Source organism: Protopterus annectens, chromosome 4.part0, assembly GCF_019279795.1.
Source record: "Protopterus annectens isolate FY-2018-M chromosome 4.part0, PAN1.0, whole genome shotgun sequence".
Classification (NCBI taxonomy): Eukaryota; Metazoa; Chordata; order Ceratodontiformes; family Protopteridae; genus Protopterus; species Protopterus annectens.
The window spans coordinates 1,267,619,979-1,267,640,836 of NC_056733.1; the positions used below are offsets into that span (position 1 = coordinate 1,267,619,979).

A 20,858-nucleotide genomic window follows, 5' to 3' on the forward strand; every position below is an offset into this window, starting at 1 on the left:
AATGCAGAGTAGTGGGCAGTGGCTGTTTAAAGCTCCAAGGTCGTGCTTTGTTGAAAGTATGACTGCGTGCAAATGGTTTGACAGTCTTTCCAATGAACCAAAGAACAGTATAGGTTGTTGAGGCAAGTATAAAAAGGGTTTAAGAGCTTCAGAAAGGGAGATTGGCACTGCCACTGCAACTTCACTAGAGGGGCAATGAACAGTGCAGCAGGTTTACAGTCAGAGAAAGTTTCTTGTGCTTGGGGTATGCAAGAGCCCTTAATCCAGACTACAACCTCATATCTGCTTGATGGTCAGGGGAAAAAAATACGATCAAAAAGAAAGACCATCTTACAAAAAGATTGCGTACAGCAATCTGAAACATGTTAGGATAGCCTTATTCCTACCTATGTCAACATTAGACTTTCTCCAACACTGCATCTTTAAAATGACGATAAAACAGATAATCATTTTATGTATTATTTTTCATAATATGTCACTAAAGTTAAGCAAAGAAAGAAGCTTTAACATACATGTTCACACAAATCAAGAAAATAGTTGTACAACAGGTTAAACGGCCAGTACATCATCTCTTTAAATCTTCTTCACCGTACTAAATATCAGTATAGTTATGTTTACTACTCCATAATACTTGAACCTTTTCGAAGCTACTCTGAAGAGTACGATTAATGGTCTCTAAACAGCTGAGAAGGTGTAAACATGTATAGATCTTCCACATCCCCATGATCTCATGTCACAGTACTAGAAGTCTTGCAGTAAATAGTACACTACATTTTCTGAAGTACAGAAAAGTCTGTAGTACATATTGGTACGTCACAGCATTTTATACGGTTTTCACATTTTAACTCTCCTTGTAGAACTTCAAACACTCCACACCATGGCACATCAAATCACCTGCCTTTGTACACAGTGTTATATTTTACCTTTTTCATTCTATACATTTCAGTACCAACTGTACAAGCTGTAAATCAAAGAGGTCACCAGATTTATTTTCATTTGTCTTGTGGAAAACAATTTTAGTATTCACTCAAAGCCATGATTTAAACACAAACTGTTTTAAACACAAATGGTTTTAAAGTTCATAAAACTGCAGATCATTTATTTATGGATTCATAAGCATTTTCAAAATACAGCAAGGAACAAAAAGTGGAAGACTCCAAATTTGCCAAAGTTCATGAAAACAAAAATTCAGAAATGAAATGCAACTGTTTCAAGTTTCTTCTGTTTGACATGATGCAAGTTTTCTACTGCTATAAAAGCCTGCGTAGGGCTCTTCACACCTGTGTGCTTCTACTTAGTCCAGGGAAGTGAAACCATGATGTCTAACATTAACTGGCATCCAAGACAAATGAATGTCACAAGACAACAGAAAGCCACATGTAAAAAGTTCACAAACAGCAACTGGAACTTGGGTTTGCTTCTGTTGTACGGCAGGGTAAGTTAGCACAACTTAATGTGTTCGGTATATTTTAGGCAGACTCCACTGTAAAAGCTCCTTCACTTAAAAGGATGTTACCAGAAGGGTGACAATGCATCAGTACACAGCCACACCTTAAGAAATAGTTGAGCCTTTAACTAGGTAGCAATAATTTGCTTTTTCTTCTTTTGTAACTCACAAACCACACAAAAAAGCAAGTACATCAAAGTTTTAGTGTTCACAGAAAGCAGAAAACTGTAGTGATATTTAATCAGAAGAAATACTAAACAGAGCTGACACACAATACTTCCATCCCAGACAAAGGAGATGTAAACACCAGATTGTTCAGGTAGCTATGCTGTAAAATGTTTAAAAAAATGATTGTGCAACTGTGACTTCATGCTTCAAATTCCAGTCCTAGACCAAGTTTATGACCTCCTGCATTAACATTCTTGCCGTCCAGCAGAGCAGAAAGTGTTAGTTTTACACCTGAGACAGAAAAAAAAAAGTTTGTTAAATTTTTCACAATGTTACACCAACAACTTAATACTGCTGCTTGTAAATCATTTACCTTTTCAGATAAGGTGCTGTTAGATGTTTTATGCAAATTAAAACTTTGCCAAGTAAAATTTGTGTTGTGCAATTAAGTGAGGAGACACTTCTATTTAAAGTAGCAAAAACTTTAGGAACCTCCATAAGACTCCAGTTTCGGTCTGCTTCATATGCAACATGAACTGCAGACTTACTACAGATATGAGTACACTTACATAAATGGAATATCTTCAAAGAATGAACATTACTGTATCGTTGTAACTTGCGCATCTGACCTACCAAACTGTCTTCATTCTTGGCTAGTATCAGGTGTACAGCAAAAAAAAAAAAAAAAACTGCTGTTCCAGCACTAAACTCCTTTTGCATGTTTATATGGGAATCTTGTACAGCTACAAAGTCTGTGTTGCAAGCAGCTTTTTCAGTTCTTACAGCAACTTAATGCTCTCTTAGGGCCTTATTACTAATTTAAGAATCAGAACATTGTAACAAACACTACAACAATACAATTAATAACTGTTAAAGTACTACAATAAAGGGGCGGCGGACACGAATATCTACTGTGATGTTAATATACTTGCACACAAAGTACAGTTTTGTACCTACCATAAATGTAGATGTTAGAGTGCTAATACAGCTGCAGTAATCACATATGGGTTCTCTGCCGTCAGGCGGTCCCTCGGTCGGCCGAATTTCAAAGTCTTGGTCTGGCGTCAGTTGTTGTCGCTTTCTTTCCTGGCGTTAGTGCGACAGGGGTATAAAAAGACACAGCTGATGCCATATTCTTCAGTCTTTTCTTGCCCCAGATGTCAGGTGCCCCAAGAAGGAAGGCAATACATAAATCATATATAAAAATATATTCAAGCAATGCAATGTAATCAAAAAACAGTAGTTGCAAGCAAATACACCATAGGAGGATAACCCAATTAGGATGTAAGAGGAGGTGTAAGTCACTAGTCCTTTACCAAGAGGGGAAGGAGGGAGGGAAACCTGTACTGCAGTTGTATTAGCACTCGAACATCTACATTTATGGTAGGTACAAAACTGTACTATGTTCATCGTGCATACAGCTGCAGTAATCACATATGGGTAGAATCCCAAAGCTACGCACAGGGTGGTAGGCACTAGGTGGAACTGGGATGAGCCAGAATGCCCTGCAATACAGCAGTGGCAAAGCCTGCTCTAGTTTTGGAATATAAAGGCAGGTGGTAGTGTTTTGTGAAGGTATGCACAGAACTCCAAGTGGCTGCTTCCAAAATATCTTTGGTAGGAACTCCTCTGAGGAAGGCTGTAGAGGTAGCTGTGGCCCTGGTGGAGTGGGATCTGATGCCTGTAGGGACAGATTTCCCATGATAGGAGTAACAAAATCGTATGCAGTGGCCTATCCATTTTGAAATTGTCTGTTTGGTAACAGGCTTCCCTTGAGCTCCTACAGCATAGGACACAAAAAGCTGTTCTGATTTCCTGAAAGGCTTTGTTCTGTCCAAATAATAACGTAGCTGCCTATGGATGTCTAAGGAATGTAGCAGCCTTTCCCCTTTGTTTTGAGGATTGGGGTACAAGGTAGGTAAGTGTATGGCTTGATTCAAAGCTACCCTGGATACCACTTCAGGCATAAATGACGGATTGGTTCGAAGGGAAACCCTGTCCTGATGGAAGATGAGAAAGGGCTACACAGCCATGAGGGCTTGTAGCTCTGAAACCCTACGAGCTGAGGTAATGGCCAGAAGGAAAGCTGTTTTCCAGAACAAATGAAAATCTGTTGAGGCAGCTGGTTCAAAGGGAGGCAATGTTAATTTTTCTAGAATGTAATTAAGATCCCAGGCTGGCACTGGTTGTTTCCTTGGTGGTCTTATATTCTTAGCCCCTCTGAGGAACTGTCTTAAAAGTGGGTGAGAGAATAACGGTAGATCTGTGTTGAATTCTGCAGAAATGGCTGAGGCATGGATTTTTATGGAGGAAAATGAAAGCCCACTGTTCAGCAGCTCAGCTAGATACTGTAATACCCGAGGCAAATTTAGTTTTCTAGGATCCTGGCCTTTTTTCTCATCCCAGGAGCAAAAACGTTTCCATTTTGCGGAGTAGGCCTTTCTAGTTGATGGCCTTCTGGCCTCCAGAATGACGTCCTGCACCTCTTTGGGGAGTAGGATCTGTTGTGGTGTTAAGGAATTTTCCATGCAGCGAGATTGAGTGTTTTCAGCAGACTGTGAAGAGTTTTGTAGCTGTGCTGAGTCAGCAGAAGAGGCATTAGAGGTTGAAACCAGGGAGGAGTATGTGTTAGGCTCCTCAGGAGTGGGTACCAGTGCTGTCTTGGCCAGTCTGGAGCAATCAGTATCATCTTCGGTCTGTCTGCTCTTGCTTTCAAGAGCACCTTGGGCAGAAGATGCAGAGGTGGGAAAGCGTACACTGTCCATGCTGTCCAACTGAATGAAAGGGCGTCCACTCTCCAGGCCTTTGGATGGAAGGTCCTTGAACAAAACTTTTCTAATTGATGATTCCTGTGGGAGGCGAAGAGATCTATGTCTGGCCTTCCCCACGCTTGGATTATCTGTGTAAACACCTGAGGATGCAACTTCCATTCGTGCGGATCTGTCATATTTCTGCTTAGACTGTCTGCCAGTGTGTTTTCCAAACCTGGCAAGTACTGTGCTTGAAGTTCGATTTGCCATTCCAGAGCCAAGTTCCAAAGTGTCATGGCTAGTCTGCACAGGGGGTATGAATGTGTTCCTCCTTGTTTGTTTATGTACCACATTACTGTGGTGTTGTCTGTTCTTATCAATAATTGTCCTGGATGCAGGAGGTCCTTGAATGCTGTAATTGCATTTATCACTGCTAGCATTTCTTTTTGGTTGATGTGAAGGTGCTTTTCCTTTTGGGACAATTTGCCCTGAATGCACCTGTCTGTCATGTGCGCCCCCCCAGGCGTAATCTGAGGCGTCTGTTGTGATGACTTGATTTGCTTGAGGCTTGCAGAATGGGAGACCTGTGTTTGTTTGACATGCTTGGGCCCACCATAGAAATTCCTTTTGCAAACATGGAATTATTGGTATTATTGTTTCCAAATTGTGGCTGTGCTGAGACCATAAGTTTTTTAGGTACCATTGAAGTTTTCTCATATGCAACTTTGCACATGGGATTAAAAGAATGCAAGATGCCATGAAGCCCAGAGCCTGCAGGATTTTCCTTGCAGTAAGCCTGGTACAATTTGCTAGTATTTTGAAGTACTGAGTTAGTTGCCCCTGTTTTTCTGGAGTAAGGTAGGCCATCTGGGTGTTTGTGTCCAAGTTGGCACCCAGGAAAGTTATTTTCTGAGATGGTGTTAGCCTGGATTTCTCTTTGTTGATTGTGTATCCCAGAGAATTCAGTAACCGTATTGCACAAGCCAGATGTTCCAGAAGTTTGTGCTTGCTGTCCGCTTGGATCAGGCAGTCGTCCAAATAAGGGTAAATTTGTATCTCTTGAAGTCTGCAGTAGGCGATTACTGATGCCAGGCATTTCGTGAATACTCTGGGCGCAGTAGATAAGCCAAAGGGCAATGCAGAGAATGGATAGTGGATTGAACCTGCAAGAAATCTGAGGTATCTTCTGCAGCTTTGTCTGATTGGGACATGCAGGTATGCCTCCTTGAGGTCCAATGTTACCAGCCAAAACCCCTTGCCCAGCATGGGAAGAAGCTGCTGTAATGTGAGCATCTTGAATTTTGGTACGAGCAGAAATGTATTTAGGATGGATAAGTCCAAAATGGGTCTCCAGTCGGTTCCTTTCCTTGGTACCAGAAATAGTCTGGAATAAAAACCTTGACCTTGTTCGTGAGTAGGTACCTCTTGAATAGCTTTCATGTCCATGAGTTTTGAAATTTGTATTTGTGCCTCTGCCCTTTGATTGTGTGGCAGGTTTGGCATGCCTCTCATTTTTGGAAGAGTGTAAAAATGAAATCTGTAGCCTCTGTTTATAATGTCCAGGATCCATTTGTCTGTTGTGATAATATGCCAATTTCTTGTAAATAATGCCAGCTTTCCTCCCAAGGGAGCTGCCAGCTGAGACTTGCTTGGCATGAAAAGGAGGAAGTCATTGGGCTTGTTTTCTGTATTGGTGTGCACTGTCTTCGCCACCTCTTGGTGCTGGAGTTTGCCATTGTCTGCCTCTATATGATCCTTGAGATTGTCCTCTGCCCCTTGTGCGCCTGTATCTACCTCTTTGGAGCTCGTCTGTGGCTGGAAAGGACCAGTTTTTTAGAAGGCCAATTTCTGCTAAAACGAGGTGGTTGTACCTGTAGAAAAGCCTTGACAGTTTGCATAGATTTAGCTTTTTCTTCCATTTTACGTAGTATCTCCTCAGCATTAGTACCAAATAGTACATCCTTTTGTAAAGGAGCATCTAGTAGTTTAGCTTTAACATGATCAGGCAAGCTTTTTTCCCCAAGCCAAGCATGTCTACGAATGACTGATCCTGTAACAGCAGCTCTACTTGAGGCCTCTAAGGCATCATAGCCACATTGTAAGGTGTGTTTACCCACTTGTTCTGCACTATGCATCATATCCTGCAATTCCTTCAAATCTGGTTGATCAGGTTGAGACATTTTATTTCTTAATTGAGATAACAGAAACTGCTGGTATTTATAAGCATATGGAACTGACAATTTAAGGCCCTCATGGCTAGGGTGGCCGAGGTGTATACCTTTTTCCCCCACCTTTCTAAGGATCTAGATTCTCTTTCGGAAGGTAGTGGATTCTTGGCAGTAGAGGCCTTCATTCCCTTGGGGCCTTGAGAAATGGTTTCAGGGTCAGCATTATGGCTTTTGAAAAGAAATTGGTGAGAGTTAGGAACTCTGTAGTACCTATCAGGTTTGACTGGAGCAGGAGGCAGGGAATCCGGACTAAGACAAGCCTCCGAGTAAACATCATCAAGTATGTCCAAGACAGGAGGTATAGCCAGCGGTCTGTGTTGAGGTAACAAAAGAAATTCCCTAAGCCTTTTCTTGGAATCAGAAAAGTCTTGGCCTTCCCAATGGAAGTGCTCCCTCAAGGTGTGCAAGGTTTCCCCAAAAGAGAAATCCTCTGGGGGAGATACAGAAGGAATGGACTGTTCTGCATCCGAATCTTCATAAGGGGAGTACGAGTGCTCCTCTACATCAGAATGTTCTGAGAAAATGGAGCCCTGTTCAGAAGAGGGAGAATCTTCCTCCACTCTGGGTCTCTTGTCTGGAGGGGGTTGGGAACCCCTGATAAGGGTAATCAAATCCTCAGCCATTTTAAGCATCTGCTTTTTAGGCATGGGGCCTGGGGATGGGCCTTGAGCAACAGGCCTCTTGGGAAGCATAGCTGATTTGGACTTAGTAAAGGCCTTAATGGAAAAGGAAGATGAGGACCTAAAGACACCCTGGGTAGAAGTGGACCTGTCCACATTAGGAGACTCAACACTCACAGTGGCTTCGGTGGTTGTAGTCTGAGTAAGGGCCGAGGCACCTGCGGTCTCGGGTACAGAAGACACCGCCAAAGAAGTGTCGTCGGTAGTCAGGGACTGCAAAGGCATCTCGCTGAGAACCGGACCACGTGCAGTCGGTTTTGGCGTGGTGTCGGTCCTTGCGTTTTCTGGACAAAACGGTAGTCGGAGTCTCCGACGACATTTTATAATCAAAGGCTTTACCAAAATAATGTTGGGCAAACTCCGCCAGATGCTTAATAGTGCGTTTATTGAAAGTAGCACAAAAGCGACAGCCCGAGACGTCGTGGTCTGGGCCTAAACAAGGTATGCAGAGGGAATGGAAATCCTTATGCGGTATTTGCTTCCCACAAGAAATACAATTGTTAACTTTGTCTGACATCGGTCTGAGGCAAGAAAAGTTTCCCAAACGGGGTACTTAGCTTTAAAGAAGACTTCGGTTTCCAATTTTTCGTAAATTCAGGAGCTGGCCGACCGGCACTTGCGAACGGCTTCTGCTTCGGGCACCGCGCGGCAAAAAAGACTGAAGAATATGGCGTCGGCTGTGTCTTTTATACCCCTGTGGCACTGACGTCAGGAAAGAAAGCGACAACAACCGACGCCGGACCAAGACTTTGGAATTCGGCCGGCCGAGGGACCGCCTGACGGCAGAGAACCCATATGCGATTACTGCAGCTGTATGCACGACATGGTCTCCTTTGGGGAAGGTTACTATTCCTAACAGCTCACATTTGGGAGATTCCCAAGCAGTACTGTTTTTTGAATACAATGCTCTAGGAGGCAGTTACAGGGTCTGCTGAAATAGAACAATGCCAAGACCCGTCCCACTCCTGGACTGTATGTATAACTCTTGTTTTTTTTTTCTCTAAAAATCTAAGACACATTCATTAAAATATGCTGTTAATGTGAGTTGTCATAGTAGGAAGAGTTCTCAATGTATGATAGAGATTACTGCATTTACCACAGCAAAATATGTACCATCTCAACCATACAGGAAAAAAAAAAATTTTACTGTGTGGAATTTTTTGCCCTTTCAGAAGGGCAAGAGTTAGTTCTTTTGTAGGTTACCTTGGCAGTTTTTGTCCATACAACAAATGCTGTGTTTCCATAATCCTGAAAGTTTGCTAAGTAGAATAAATATTTCCGTTATGAATAGAAAACTTTTTCAATTACATAGTTTTCAAATTTAAATATAAAATAAGGCGGATCTCACATGGAAAGTGAAACATTAAAAATCATTTTGTCAAAACTAAGACACCCAAAATGTCTTCAACAAAAGATATTTTAAGTATATAAAGGGATAAAATGTGCCTTTGCCAACACGGAATTCAAATCCCAAGAAGGGAAGTTGTGTGTTTTGGAGTTCTGAGTGAAAATAATCTTAAGGAAAGCCGTAACAGAAGAAAAAGCTGTTCTCTGCATGCCAGCTGGCATGTAAGCAGAAACTGCTTCTACATGAATCCTAATTGAAGGAAAATCTGATTTTAATCAATTAAATAGTTCAGAAACATTATGAAACTGATCCGGCCTAGTCAAAACAGTCCGTGAAACAAAACTTCTTGCAACATTTCCTTGTGCTATTTCTTCTATCCTTTTTTAAAAATATAACCTTAGGACTGCTCCGAGGAGTCTAATTTCCACGGTGACAGGGTCAATGTACTGAGATGGGATATTCAACTTTCCTTTCTTGGAGTACTGAAGACTTGAGCAGAGGCATTAGACAAAGGAAGGAGAGACATGAGATTAGGCTAATTAGCACATAGGTTGTCTGGGAAAAGGAGTTATGAAAATAAGCCTTTGCCCTGTAATGTCTTGCATTATAGAGACCTTTAAATCAAGGGAAAGGGTAGACACATCAGTACCTGGTATTCTACTGAAGGTGGCATAAGAACACAAAGTTTCAAGATGACTGCTGTAGTGAATGGTGAACTTGAGCATTCCAGACAGAATCTGGTCAAAGTGCATTGGTTGCTTTTCATTTATCAGCCAGGAGCCTTCCTTCTCAAACCAGCTCCTGTTTGATTTTCCAGGCCTGGAATATGAGGTCCTATCCTGAACAGGATGTTGCTGAGCCAAGTGATCTATTTCCAAACCTTGCTGGTTTATACAACACACCACTTTACCACTTTCTCTGCTCATCTTAGGGTAGCCTTGGAGAACACTGCCTTGCAAGATTGTTGGGATTTGTATACTTCTATAACTGTCTTCACACTGACATGGAATTCAAGTTATGTACTTACCATAATGTTAGAGCTGCTTTGTTTTGTCTGGCTCAATAAATAGGTCATCAGATTGGACTGGATCAGACCTTGGCATCTTTTTTTCAAGAGCATGGATCCACGGCTTTGGGTCTTTCCCAACCAATAATTCCCTCTGGATTACCTCAACAATCCAGACCTAGCAACCTACACAACTGAGCATCAAACATGAATAACAGTTTTTGGCTATCAAAAATTACAAGGCCCCTGGTCAGGTCCAACCAATCAGCAGAGAGCCATAAACTGACAATTTAGGATGGAGGATGGAGGACAGAGGGAGGGCAATGTTCAGCTAGACGCAACAGGACAACACAAACCTAGCATTATGGTAAGTACATAACTTTGAGTTGGATGGAAAAGACATCCGATATGAAAGGATGGGGACAGATTCCCAAGCAGCACGAAATCTGGGTGGACTTATGGAAGGATATTTTTCAAGTATGGTGGAGCCAATGCATAAGACATATACTTATAAACTTGTAGACCAAGTGGCTTACAGCACATCTATGGGTACTCTAGAGAAGTAAGCAGTGGAGGTAGCCACAGATCTAGTTGGGGAAGCCCAGTTTTAATCAGGTAAGGTTAATCCTATTTCTTTTTTTTTTTTTTTTTTTTTTTAACAAAGTTATGTACTCACCATAACATTCCATCCGAATTGTTGCTTTTCATTTGTCTTCAACCTGTGGGACCCTGATCTGGCATGGATTCGACTCGGATGCATATTCTAGCATCAGATCAGAGCTCCAAGTTCCTTCCTTACCCATAATGCCCCCGTCTCCCTCCTCCTCTCAGATAGAGTTTGCTGCGGACCACAGCACCCTGACCTAACCAAGAGCCTAACACCTTGGTATTAGGTACCTTGAAAGCACTATAGAAAAGACAAAGACTTGCCACAGTAAGGGCTATGTCTTATCCACCCAATGCACCACACAGCCTGCAAAAGGCACGGGGAAGGAGGGAGGGAAGGATGGTTGAAGTCAAATGAAAAGCAACAACTCAGATGGAACGTTATAGTGAGCACATAACTTGTTTATCTGAAGTTGTTTTCATTTGCTCTTCAACCTGTGGGAGAGTCCCCAGTTACCACAAGACCCTGGGAGGTCCTCATGGAAGGATATTTCTGAAGCACTGTGAAGCCAAAGGATGCCCTGCCTCTGGACAGGAGATTCAACTTATAGTGTGGGGAATAAATGTGTGCAAAGATGCCTAAGTCGCCACAGAACAAAGGTCATCCAATAAAACCCTAAACCAAAAGGCTTCTTAAGTAGCCACAGACTTAGTAGAATGCACCTTAAATTTGCCCTAGTGAAGATAAAACCTTTGGCTGTATACACCTGAACTATGCATGGAGAGATCCAATTGTCACCTTTGACACAGGTTTCCCTAAGTAGGACGTAGAAAAGGAAACAAAAATTGATCCGACTTGCGAAAGGACTTGGGTCTATTCAAATAAAAGGGCAACTGTCTATGAACACCAAGAAAATGCAATTTGTACTCTCCTTTATTCTGGGAGTTGGGGAAGAAGACAGGGAGATTGATAACATGGTTAATGTTGGATTCCAAAGCCACTTTTGGAAGAAAGGAAGGGTTCATGCGCAAGGACACCCTATCTTTATGGAAAGCCACAGAAGGAGGCTTAACGGATAAGGCCCGAATCTCTGACACTCTTTTGGCTGAAGTAATAGCAAGCAGAAAGGCTGTCTTTCAAGAAAGAAAATGGAAATCCACCGCAGCTGCAGATTCAAAGAGGGAAGAAACCAGAGCTTGTAAAACTAGATCCTAAAGTGGCGTGGGGTTCTTGACTGGAGGCCAAAGTAAAAAGGTACCCTTCTAAAAGGCTTTACAAAACTTGGAAGAAGCCAGGGAAACTGAATGATCTCCTATATGAAAATTGGACATAGCTGTCAGCTGACCCTTAATTGTAGAAAAGCTGGCACCCTGATGAAAAATATATTGCCAAAAACTCTAGGATAGTGGGAATTGGAGCAGTGAAAGGATCCAAATCATGTTGAGATGCCCATATTGGAAAAGGTTTCTACTTACTTCAGTAAACTTTCCTAGTGGACGATTTGTGAGCTGCTAACAAAATCTTAACCGGAGAAGAAAGCCAGGGAGCCCTAGCTATTACTGGAACTGGAGCAGCCAAGCTATAAGCTTCAGACTAACTAGAGCTGGGTGTGGGATCTCAGAGGGATGCAAGAACAAATCTGGAACAAGATCTAATGTTAAAGGAAGACACACTACATGAGACCACAGAGAGGGGAACCATACTTGGCAAGGCCAGAAGACTGGAGGGCCAAGCATGAACCAGAGCATCTCTGGGGCAGCGAGCTCCCCTGGAGGGGGGTTCAGAGCGAAATACTCGCTGCACTTCATGTTGGAAGGAGAGGTGAAGAGATTGCAGCAAGGCTGACTCCACCTTTAGGAAGATCTGTTCCACTACTGAAGGATTCAGAGACCACTCGTAAGGCATTAGAAAAGATCTGCTGAGCCAATCCGCAAGAAGGATGGACCTCCCAGGAATGTGCATTGTCACCAGAAAATGTCAGGTGGAGATCGACCACTCCCACAATCTCATGGCTTCACAAAGGGGATAAGACCTGGTTCACCCCTGCTGATGTACCAGACTACAGACATATCTGTCTGGACAGCAATTGTCCCTCAGGGAAGATGGACATGAAGAGCCTGCTACACCAGCAGCACTGCCCTCATCTCCAGGATGCTGATATGCAGTTTGGTCTCCAGGGGAGACATGTCTTGGACTGTCCTTCCCATGCAATGCCCCTTCCAGAGTAGGGAAGTGTCTGTGGGGACCGGGGCCGGGAGGATAAAGGGACGACCCAGAAAAAGATCCGGGGATTGAAGCCATCAGAGAAGTGAATACACGTAGGCTCGAGACACACAAACTGGATGGGTAATGGTAGCTCTAGTAAGGACCAATGGACTGCTAGGTCCACTGAAGAACCCTCATATGCAGATGAGCCACGGGAATGAGAGTGATCGTGGCCGGCATGGACCCCAATGCCTGGAGAACCGATTCCGCAGGGGGATACTGGGTCTGAACAATGTACACCACCTGTCTGAGGGACTGAAGTCTGTCCAGGCCAAGAAAAACCTTGCTCTGAATGGTGTCTAACTGAGCTCCAATAAAGTCTAGAGTTTGAACCGGATCCAATAGGGACTTGTTGAGATTTAAGGTTATACCCAACTGGACAGTTTGGAGAATGAGATAGCTGGCTTGGTAGAGATGATGCCTGGTGGGGATGGAGAGGAGCCAGTCGTCCAGGTAGGGGAAGACCTGGAACCCCTGCAGCCACAGGTGAACCTCTACCACTGCCATTACTTTGGTAAACACCCTGGGGGCAGTGGTGAGACCAAAAGGTAGTGCTCTGAATTGGTAATGACTGGCTCCCAGCCGAAAGCGGAGGAACCTCCAAGAGCACCTGTCCATCTTGATGCGACAGTATGCATCCTGAAGATCCACTTAACACATCCAGTCGTTTTTCTGCAGAATGGGCAGAACAGACTGGAGAGTGACCATCTGGAATTCTGTCTTGGCAACAGACAGGTTTAGGGTTGCACAATCCAGAATGGATCTTAAGTACTCCGTTGTCTTTGGCACTAAAAAGAACCTGGGATAGATGCCTAATCTGGACTAGTCGGGGGGGACAGCCTGGATGACTCTTTCTAGTAGCTTGGAAATTTCCAGCTCTGCTCCCCCCCTCTGCATGGGTGGGAGGTGTTTCAGTGGAATTGGCATTTGAATGAAAGGGCTTGAGTATCCTCTGGATATGATTTACACAACACCCAATGATAAGGGATGCTGCACAGTTCTGTCCGGGAATGAATCCAGAGACCCCTGGCTTCATGAACCCCCTCTGCAGTGAAGGTGGCACCTGTCATATCCCCCTCTGCCTCTGGGGAAGGGTGAATCCTGAGTGTCATGGGGAAAGCCCTGAGACTTCCAGAACCATATCTTCGCCACTCTCAGATTCTGGGAAAAGGATCATTGAGGGATTGAGAAGCATATCCCGACGGCAGACAAGATATTCCCGTCTTTCTCACTCTGGACCAATGTGTCTCATACAGTTTTTCTGAAAAGAGTGGAACCATCATATGGGGCATTAGTGAAGGACACCTTGAAGGGCTCAGAGAATGCACAAAGTCGGAACCAGGTGTAACGCCTGCACAGGCCACTCTAGTAGCACTTTCGATAGAATAGGACAGGAGCCGAACAGAGGTGTCGGAAACTGAAGTGAAGGTGGCCATATAAGAAGAGAACACCTTCTGCTCCTCCACCAAGGGCCTTGGGGCAGACTCAGTGACCTTCTTGACCAGGTCTCCCTGAAGTCTGATCACGTGTCATATAATTTAGCGCATGTACCGTGAATGTGGCTGAAGCGCAGACCCACATTCCAAAACAGTTTATGGCCCAGGAGACTCAGTCCAGTGGATAGACCAAAGAGCTCTCCTGAGCAAGCTCTTTCTTGGTGACCGCTGCCACCACCATGGCATCAACTGGGGACCCTTACACCAGTGTAACTTGTCTGATGGTGCACTTAAGATTCTATCTGGACACTTGGGAATGGGCTCCACCATGTCGGCTCCTTCCGTGCCCGAAATGTCACTAAATCCACAAGTGGATCTGCAGGAGGGGACACCCAGGAGGCAGAGGGTCCTGTGCCAAACACCTCCAGAAACACACTCATCTGGGTTGGGTTTTTGGACAGACCACCCCCTACGCTGGCAAAGGGGACATCTTCAGAGGGTGACGTAGGGGGAACCTTCCCCTTCTTCCAAATTGGTATCTTCTGTGAGGGACTCCCACGGGGAGTCAGAGTGCCTCTTTTTACAAGTATGCTTCAGAGGAGACTCCTCGGGGGGGGGGGGGGGGGGATCTCTGAGGAGGACTCAAACTTCTGGTTGGTTCTTGTGGAGGAACTCTCTGGGGCAGACAGGCAACAAGCTGCCCCTGAGGGAGAAGAATGACGGAATCTGGACCAAAAAGAGAGGGAGCCAGGATGGATTCAGAGGATGATAACATAAAGGGTCTTGACGGAGCCAAGAGGACCCTCTCCACCACGCTGAAAGCAGAAGGAGAATAGATCCTGGAAGCTCGGGCTGAGATCGGGTCCATAACTCTCTGTATTGACAGGGTAGCTGGACCAGTACCAAGACTCCGAGTGGCAGGGCTGAATCCGAAAGCCCCAGAGCTGATACCACCCCCTCGGATCTGGCGCCGAGGCTACGGCTCAGAGAGCCAGATGGCTCCGAGCTAGTCTGAGCCGAGTTGTTCAGGGCAATGGTTGGCATCGAGGTACCAGTTACCACAGGCGCTGACCCCTCGACACCGAGGGGCCTCGGACCGAAGAACTCTGAAACTGGGGGTCAGATCAGAGAAAGAGTAACGGGCATAAAAGCGGACTGCATGCTCCCAGCCCTAGAGGGGGAGGTAGCAGGCAAGACTCTCATCTGGATCAGAGTCTGGATGAATTTCCACATCATGTCCACCTCGGCTTCGGAAAGGCTGCAGGTGGACCGGAAGGATGAAGCCACAGAAACTGGCCTGGAGAGGCCCATAAAGGGGACCGGTCCTGAGAAACCTCTGGCTCCAGAGAAAAGCATGGCAAACTGAGTTGAAGGGAGCACAGGTTGGCAGCCAAGCAAGATTTTACCAGAGGCTCGGCCGAGGAAGCTTGGTCTGGAACGGCTTCCTCTGCCTATCCTGGTGCTTGTGCTTCTCCCCATCCCTGGACCTTGCAGCGTAAGGTTGAGTCCCAGAGGCTGGGGCAGAGGAAGCAGGGGCTGCAGAGAAAGGAGGCCTCTGAGGATCAACTTGTTCCTCCTATCGATCAATGCATGGGGGTTGAATCCTGCGCAGATCGAACAGAAGTCATCTAAGTGGGGATCCCCTAGGCAAACCATGCACAGAGTGTGGCCGTCAGAAGGGGAAGCTTCTGCCCACATCCTGTGTTTTTCAGGAACCCTGGCTTGGGGGTCTCAGCCATGGTGACTAAAATCACACACACACACCACCAAGTTATAAAGGAAAGGAAAGAGGACCTTTTTTTTTTTTGTTTTGTTTTTACAGGTTTAGAGGACTGACGCCTAAGTGCAAAGGTAGGGGATACACTACAGGAACAAGAATTTAAAAGATACAGAAAAAGAAGTCGAGACGGACAAAACATTTTCTAAACTACTCACCAGGAACTTGGAGCAACAGAACACTATGCTGGCTAGATGCGGGGGGAACGAGATCTGAGGTGAGGAAGAAGACAGGGGTATTAGGTATTATGGGTAGGGGAGGAGATTGGATCTGATGCTAGAAAATGTGGCCGGTTCAGCTCCATAATGGATCACGGCCCCACAGGTTGAAGAGCTAATGAAAACTTGCAGATCAAAGGATATGCAGTTGGAAAGCAATTTGGTCAAAGTTAACTCCTTAGCCCAATTTAGCCCCTGAAAAGGATAGAAAAAGCTGGCCTAACTTTCTAATCTCCTCTGTACAATGTAGAGCTGAGAATGAACATCCACCAGATGTAAAATATTTATTTTTATTTATTTATTTTTATTTTATTTTACATTTGTTGACCGGGATAGTCTGACTGGATGCATGTCCATTTTCAGCGGAGGCCCGGGGAGAAAAGCTCCAAGGGTAAGCAGATACAGCATTACATAATACCAGCATTACATATTACAGACTATTTACAGAGATTACATAAGTAAGCAAGTTAAACAAGTTCCACAGGTTACAGTTAATCCTGAGCACAAGTCAGGATTAAATTAAATTGCACAGTAAACTGGTTAACAGATTTTTACACATTCTAGAGAGAGTTAGCCAGGCTTGATACATTGACATAGCCAGTTAAGAGACAAATGTTGTTAGAGTCTAGTTTTAAATTGACCTAAGGTGGAAAGTAAGGTAATATCAGCTGGAAGAGAGTTCCAGGATCTACTTACAGAGTTTGCAAAGAGAGAATTGCCGACTGTGTTATTAATTTTGCTAGTCTGAATTAGTAGTTTGTTAGAGGATCGAAGCGGTCTAGGATTGTTATAGGGGGTGATAGTATTTTTAAGTGCAGGAGAATTGTCCGGATTATAGAGGATTTTATAGGCCATAATCAGTTGGTTATACTGGATTAGGCTGGGTAGTTCAAGCCACCCAAGATGATTTAGATTGATGCAATGATGTGTCCTAAAAGGCAGCCCAGTGGCAAACCTGGCAATGTGGTTGTAGCAAATTGAGAATTTGTTAAGGACAGTCTTGTTTAAATTTGAGAGTAGAGGGGATGCATACAGAAGGGTTGAAAGAATGCGAGAGCGAGCTATGGAGATTTTAGCTGGAGGGGTTAGGAAGGCTTTTATTCTGTAAAGTGACCCTAGTTTTTTATTGATGGTTTTGATAGTTTGGTTAACATGTAGGTCAAATTTTAGTTTATTGTCTATGATGACACCTAATAGTTTTGTAGATGGGTCAGGGGAGATTATTGTGCCATCATTTGATTTTATGGTAAAGGTAAAAGCGTTAGACCTACGTGTTGGTGAAAATAACAGCATTTTAGTTTTTTTGGGATTTAGGATCAGACAATGTTCAGAAAGCCAGTTTTCTATTGTATTAAAGGTGGTCTGGGTAGCTGACCATAACTCTACTGGAGATGTGGCTGAGCAAATCAGAGTAGAGTCATCAGCATATTGGATACAGCTGACTTTTGGGATGACAGTATAAAAGTAGTTAATGAAGATGGAGAACAGCAAGGGCCCTAGTATAGAGCCTTGTGGTACTCCAAGGGTGATAGGTAGAAGGTTAGAGAGTTTGTTCTGCCAGAGGACAGCCTGCTGTCGACCATTCAGGTAGGACTGAAACCACTGGAGGGCTCCAGTATCTAGAAAGAATGTTTGCAGGGTGTGGATTAAAAGTTGGTGATTAACCATATCGAATGCCTTGGAAAGATCCAAAAAGAGGGCTGAGGATATATAATTATTGTTGCGATTATGGTTTATGGTGTTGGTAAAGGCTAGGAGGGCTGAAGTAGTGCTGTGATGAGGACAGAAGCCATGCTGAGTATCTGCCATAAGGCGATTAGGTGGTGCATGAGTTGTGTATGAATACATTTTTCCATAATCTTTGCAAGTGGAGAGAGTATAGCTTTTGGCCTATAATTGGAGAATTCAGTAGAGCTGCCTCCTTTGTGAAGTGGGATTACATAGGACATTTTCCAGATGGTGGGAATTTTAGCTTCTACTATGGTTCGATTGATTAGTATTGAGATGGGATAAGCAATAGCATCAGCTGATTTTTGTAGGTACTCGGCAGGGAGTTAATCAGCAGAAAGTGTAGTGGGTTTTAATTTTTTGATCAAGGTACGGATAAGTGAAGTGGTGACTGATTGGAAGCTGAATGCGAGTAGGTTTCTAGGGGTGCTACTTTCAGGACCACTGGAGCTAGGAGGTAGTTGGCTAGCTAGGGCTTGAATTGTCTCAGTAAAGAATTGGTTAAAACTATCAGAAACATCTTCAGGGGTTTTATCAATAGTAGCAGCAGGGATTGGGGTTGAAGTTTGTCCAGGATGTAGTAGATTATTTAAACCTGCCCAAAACGTCTGAGGGTTATTTTGATTTACTGTCTGTAAATTAAAGTAGTATTGTTTTTTGTCTTGTAAAATTGATTTTTTGGTTTTGCTCCTGGATTGCCTGTATTTAATGTGATCTTGAGGGTCTTTAGAAGAACGCCATAAAGCCCATGCTTTGTTTCGAAGGGTAATTTTGAGTTTAGACTCTATAGAAAGCCATTGTGCAGTTTTTGCCTTGGTTCTCTTTGAACGAACAGGTGCATGCAAATCAAGGATCTCAAGGAATTTGTTGTTAAAGTATACTACTGCTTCCTCTAAGGGGAGGTGTTTTAGAACAGACCAATTACATGAGTTTAGTTCTTTTTGGAATTTAGCAGGGTCAAAGTTTTTATTGTTTCTAACCTTTCTGAGTAAGGGTTGTTGGGAATTAATGGTTTTGTGCTTAATTACATATGTGAGAAGGTGACTACTTAGGCCATTAAGGAGGGTACCAGAGGTGTACAGCTGGGGGTGACTATGAGTACCTAGTCAAGTACACTTTCTTTTTGGTTGGGTTTACCTATCCTGGTAGGGGTGAATATGATGTGTAAATGCATGCAGGTTAATATGGGTGGTTGGGGATTCTGAGGAACAGGTGGGCCCCAGTCTATGTTAAAGTCTCCAAGTAGTAGGGTTTCTTGGGGGTAGTTACATGATAGCCAGTGCAGGATATCTTCAAATGTAGATATATTGTTACCTGGGGGAAAGTACATACAGATGATATTAATACATTTATTTTTATTGAATTGCAATTTGGTGGCAAGAATCTCAGAGTTATTAATCCGGGGTGGTTGTATTACATCTATGGTGACATTCAACTCAGATTTATAGAGTACAGCTACCCCACCCCCCTTCCTCGAAGCACGATCCAGCCTGTGTATGTTGTACCCAGGTTCATTGTCTTTAGTGTTAGGTTTTAACCAGGTTTCAGATAAACAGAGAATCTCAGGGGAGTGGACATCCAGAAGTGCATGCAGTTCATGTACCTTGTTATTAATGCTTCTAATATTGAGATGACAGACTAAGAGAGAGTTAGTTGGCCTATTAATTGTAGGTTTGTAGCTTAGATTGCAAGTAGAGGGGGTATGTGTATCTGAAGTGAGTGGGCCAGGGTTGGGGTGAATATCACCACCAAGTATTAGGTTGAGTCTATACTTGGTGATGAACTTCAGGAATTTGTTTATTAGTTTGTGGTAGTGTTTGGATCTAGAGCTAATGTGCCTGGGGTTGAGATGTTGATAGACTGAACAAGATGTTGGATAGGATCTAGTACTTTAAGTATGGTTGAAGGTGGAAGGATTTACAGCTGGGGTGATAGTATGGCCTTTTGGGACCTGAAATCCCGTGAGAAACTTGTTTTTCATACAAGGTAAGGAGGTATGGTATGAACAAGAGGGGTAGTAAAGAGGAGTATATCATTATCTGTGATTCAGCTAGTGAGTTAAGGAACTGTTTTACCTGGCGATGCAACACCAGAAGATAGACTGGTGAGGTAAAGGTACTGGAGGGGGGATGGGAAAATGCCAGATGAAAGCTTATAGGTGCTATTAAAATGTAGGTAGTAGAATGGGGGTGGGTGGAATTATCCCAGATGAAAGCAGATAGGATCTAGAAAGTGGGGGAGTGGCTATAGTACTATAAATTTAGAGGTACTGGGGGCGGGAGGGAATTGGGGGCAGGGAGGGGAGTGAAGAGAGCCCGAGCGTAGCGAAGGCGAAAGTAGTGGGGCTATTGCAGTTTACAAGGTTTCCTAAGTTGTCCTAAAGCTATAAGGTAAGTATTACAGCTCTTAATGTAAGAGTCAATTTACTTCAGTTACAGGGGAAGGAGGCAACCACTCAAGTAGAAACAAGGAGCCCTATGGCTGACCAGTATGGTGACCTGCTTAATTACAAAGCACTGTAAGTGAAAGCTTAACAAATGCTTTTTGTGTGTGCAACCTACTCTGTTTAAATGTTGAGAGAAACTGATTGCAGTCCTGTAGACACCGTTTTGTAGGGAACTGTAGAGTTCCAACTAGGGAAAGAGAAAAGTAGAGATTCTAGAGTAAGCATGAAGGCAACAACAGGCAGTTATTATATAATAATGCATTCAGAAATATATTCCACTTTACTGCAAAATTTTGGAAAGAAAACTGGTAGGTCAATTGTCTGGTTAAGATTAGTTTTAGAGGCCACTTTAGGCAGAAAATGAGGACTAGTTCACAAGGACACCCTATCCTTATAAAAAAAAATAAGGCAAGGAGCTCTGCAAGACAATGACTGCAGCTCAGAAATCCTTCTGTCTGAGTAAAGAATTTTCAATTCCACTAATGATGTTGGTTCAAAAGTGGAGCTAGTTGATGAATTCAGCATGACAGTAATATCCCAGAGAGGAACTGGATTCCTGTTTGGAGGTCCGAGGAGAAATTCTCTTCAAAAAAGGCTTAAACATTTTGAAAGGGGCAATGGATGTTTGATTTTGGCAGATGTGGAAATTGGAAATGGCTGCCAACTGCACTTTGATGGTTGAGAAACTATTACCTTTGAGACAAACTCTCCAAGAAATCTAAAATGGATGGTAATGGAACCAAAAAAGGGTCCA

General features: G+C 43.7%; 1 protein-coding gene across 1 annotated transcript in view; it reads right to left on the reverse strand.

The window, feature by feature from the left end:
* Positions 1-964: 964 nt before the first annotated feature.
* VDAC1 (voltage dependent anion channel 1) overlaps positions 965-20,858 on the reverse strand; it is a 314,002-nt gene continuing 294,108 nt past the window's right edge. The window contains exons 9-10 of the mRNA XM_044069161.1: positions 19,197-19,219; positions 965-1,906 (exon numbers count right to left, since the gene is read on the reverse strand). Coding sequence (XP_043925096.1) covers positions 1,815-1,906; positions 19,197-19,219 — 115 coding nt within the window. The 3' untranslated portion in view covers positions 965-1,814. The remainder of the gene's footprint in view (positions 1,907-19,196; positions 19,220-20,858) is intronic.